This window comes from Diadema setosum, chromosome 8 (assembly GCF_964275005.1).
Source record: "Diadema setosum chromosome 8, eeDiaSeto1, whole genome shotgun sequence".
Taxonomy (NCBI): Eukaryota; Metazoa; Echinodermata; class Echinoidea; order Diadematoida; family Diadematidae; genus Diadema; species Diadema setosum.
Genome location: NC_092692.1, coordinates 16,102,730 through 16,106,634, shown reverse-complemented (window position 1 = coordinate 16,106,634; position 3,905 = coordinate 16,102,730). Strand labels below are relative to the sequence as shown.

General features: G+C 45.3%; 1 protein-coding gene across 1 annotated transcript; it reads right to left on the bottom strand.

Moving 5' to 3' along the window:
• Window positions 1-1,843: 1,843 nt before the first annotated feature.
• LOC140231439 (heparan sulfate glucosamine 3-O-sulfotransferase 1-like) lies at window positions 1,844-2,956 on the bottom strand. The gene has a single exon (XM_072311566.1). It carries the CDS (start codon window positions 2,954-2,956, stop codon window positions 1,844-1,846), a length of 1,113 nt encoding a protein of 370 aa, XP_072167667.1.
• Window positions 2,957-3,905: the final 949 nt, after the last annotated feature.

Here is a 3,905-nt window from a genome sequence, read left to right as displayed (position 1 = left end):
TGGGTTATTGCTCAGAGTAATGAATTTTGTGGGCCGTTCCAAACATCATATACTCTCGAAATTGATGAGATCAATCCGCAATATGAGGCAGAATGGGGAATTCAAGAAAGAGAAAGAGAAAGGTGAAGAAAGAAGGAGGGAGGGTGAGGAGAGAAAAGAGACAGGTAGAAAAAGAGGAAAAGAAAGAGAATAAGGACAGACCTATCTAGAGAGAAAGAAGGGGATGAAAGAGCGAAGAGACGCAGGAATATATCCAAACTGAGAGAGATAGAAGAGATGTAAGAGAAAGAGAGAGAGAGATATTGTCTAGAGAGGGAATGATGGGAGAGAGAAAGTTTCATATCATCGTCTCGGTCAGCCACAATCTGTTTCGTTATTCTTTCATACCCAATGTAATTCATCTCTCTCCTCTATATAGCGCACCTGAAAAGTGCGCGGTGATCTGATGTACTAGATTTCATCGAATTGCGGCGACGTGACATGGCTCACCACTTTTTTGACTCACGAAGATTTCAAGTATTTATATATCCTTCAGACTCATCTACAGGATTGACTGAAAACACTTATTAAAAAAGAATTGTTTACGGGAAATATATTAGAGTGCAGTTACAACAAATTTTACAATGGAAACAATGAAAAGACGCCATGCGACAGGCATTCTCATGTGCGTCGCTCTCTCCCTCTCTACCCCCCCCCCCCCTCACTCTCTTTCTCTCAGTCTCTTTCTAATTGCTGATAAATATTGACCATGACAAATATCAATATGACAGTAATGATCATTATATTCAGCATTACCATCATATGTCATATGCGCAATCGATATCATTATGATGATAAAAGTATTAATAACAATAAGTAATGATAACAATCAATATATTCATGTTAGCCATAATAAAAAGAATAAAGACAGTAATGATAATTTTAAAAAAAAGGATTTCAACTTAGAAAGAGCATTTAAAGTTCAACCTGAACATTACCATGATTACGTTGCGTCGAACAGAGAGAGAAAATTCGGTTTTCACCATACGGCAAGATATAGACGCAAGTCTGTAGCACAAACACATTTCTTGTAATATCATTGCCCAAGAATTGGAAGCTTTTCTCCCCCTTTCACCGCCTCCTCCTTTTATGGATACAAGCATCTTGCCCTAAAGCGCCATGCGTCTCACAGATACCGCAAAAAAACTAAATTGCTACTATAAATAATATCTATAATTCATTCCCAGAATGTTGCCAGTGGGCGCGTAATGCTCGCGAAATTAAATGTGCGTGGGGGCAATTCGAACTGAATGTTCCGTGGATATTCGGTCCGTCTATATCGGCAGGCATTAACTGTCAACTTCTCCTGTTCCTGTACACAGATGAAAGAAAGTATGATAGAGTAGAGTACTTGCAAGAACTCAGCAACATCACGTGGCATGTATATAACAATATTTCTTTGTCACTGTTGTAACACAGTGATAAATTCTGTGCATTTGCACAAAATAAAATGTTTGAATTCAGCAATTGACTACTGCGTCGTTTGTATTCTCGCTGTGTCACTGCTATTCTAAAAATGTAACTACATTTCCTTTCGTCTAAACTTGACGTCGTTGTCATTTCCCATTCTATGCTTCCTCGCGCATCAATATTTTGTGATCATGTAAATGTTAAAACGTGAAATAGATATTTTGATTGTCTTTCTCTTTGTCTAATCCCCCCCCCCCTCTCTCTCTCTCATACGCACACATACACTGAAATATCTGAAAGCGCCATGAGCGCCTGACTTGGCGGATACCGGCGCTATACAAGACTTCATCATCATCATCATCTCACCCACTGGCCTTGAATTATTTCATATACGTTATGATGGAGCACCTTTCCCATCTCTCATCCACGTAAAGTTTTTCAGCGTCAGTATACTTGTAGTGAAGTCGTGGGCTCGAAAGAGTTGGTGGAGTTTTCTCAGGACGGCTTTGTCCACGGGCGGATGCTCCAGTCCCTTGGTGGATTTCAAGCATTGCCTGAACGGCTCGGAAAGACAATAGAAGCCCTTCTCCTCGTCGAAGTAGAATTTGCTGTTGTTGAAGTAGGGCGGGATGTCGAGGAAGCGTTCGATCTCGCTCAGGACGGGGACGGGGTTCTGCGTGAAGTTGTCGCCGTCGACAAAGAGGAACCGTGATCGCGGGAAGGTCTCCAGCCAGGTCAGGATGAACTTGTCGTACATGCTGTGGAGGATGATGTCCAGATCGGTCCTGATGCGGCCCGAGGAGGTGAGAACGGCCCTCTCGAACTTGTTGGGCCGGTAGGTCTGGCGAGCGATCACCTTGGCCTCCTCGGTGCCGACTTTCCTCTTCTCCTTGATCGCGTTGAGCTGCTCGAACGTGAAGTCGGAGATGGTCCTCCGCGTCGGGTTGCAGAGAATCACGATCAGTTTCGTGGAGGACGGTAGGTCTGCTTTGATGCGCTTGGCTGCCTGCTTGGAGAATAGGTAGCCAGGCGATTTCTCAATCCCAATCTGACTGGGTGACGTGTGCCGCATTGTCTCACGGTACCAGTCCACGCCCTTGTGGTAATTCTGCGTGAAATATCGCGGTTCGGCTTTCTTCGAAAACACCACCGAGGGATGAGTGTCGAGGAATACGCGCAGCGCGCCCGTTCCGCACTTCTTCGCGCCGAGGACAATCGCACGAGGTAAACGCTGAGCGCAGTCGTTCATAGTCAGGTATTTCGAGGGCAGAAGGGCGCGCGTCCCGTCCGCTTTTCTGCGGTGGCACGTGTTGAGGTATTCCTTGGGAATGACCTCGCGGACGACTTGATTCTGCAGGGGAACTGCTTCCGGGTAACTCAGCACCATCAAGCACAGAGACAGTGTGAGCGTGAAGAGGAGCAGGCCCATTGCTGAACGACTAGTGAGGGCGACTTTTCGCTGGCATTTGGCGGGAAGTCCTAATGACATGGCTTCCTCCTCTGACATGATTTGCTTTGCGTTTGGCTATAACCATTGCTATCTGCACGCAAAACTCTCCCTCGCTCCGTTCATCGCTGCTCCGACCGATCTTGCGACAGGCGTGACATCATCCGCTGTTGGCTGTATCCTCCGATAAAGCTCGCCGAAACACGTAGGGTGGTCGCGGTGACGCACACGATGCTCATCCCGTCTGCGTTGCCATGGGCACGAAGAAGGTGAGATGAGAGCACATGTTTAACGCCATCTCATGTCGCTAGCGGGAAGGTATAAAGCCTTGATACCAGATCCTGCAGAAGGAAGAAAATGGGGAGAGAAAAATAAAAGTCAATGATAATACATCGTCGTAACTGGCAACTCGTTTACATGTTTGTGCGTTTAGGCTTATATTCACACACACACGCGTGCGCACACATACACATATACATATACTTATATACAGACAAAGTGAGAGAGAGAAAAAAAAACGAGACAAGCGAGCTTATACATCATGGTTATTTTGTCGGTTTCCGTGATGAAAACGTTAGAACAGTATCTTAAATGTTAAGACTTGATCGAAGGCTGTAGTGCAAATTTCGAGCCTGTTTGTACAGGCCGCTGGAAATAAACTTAGCAGTTCGCGCATGTCAGGATAGTCAAGTTGACCGATTTAACTCGCGGAATAAACGAGATGATACCTTCGTTCGCCGCAAAGAGACCCGCGCAAAAGCGATGCATCCCACGTTTGCCTGGGTAACTCTGGGCTGATAGAATTAACCCAGTTCATGCTGAATCGCTCGTCTTCTCTATAGCGGCGAATTACGCCTAAAACTCACGCACGCGCGATTGCGACCTAAGCTCGTAATTTAGGAGGTTTAGGAATGTTTGCGTGTTTCGATCACGTATAAAACACAACTTTTGGCTGTAGTATCCATCTCGAAAAGCTATATGGCAACAAATTGATTTGATAAAGAAAGGT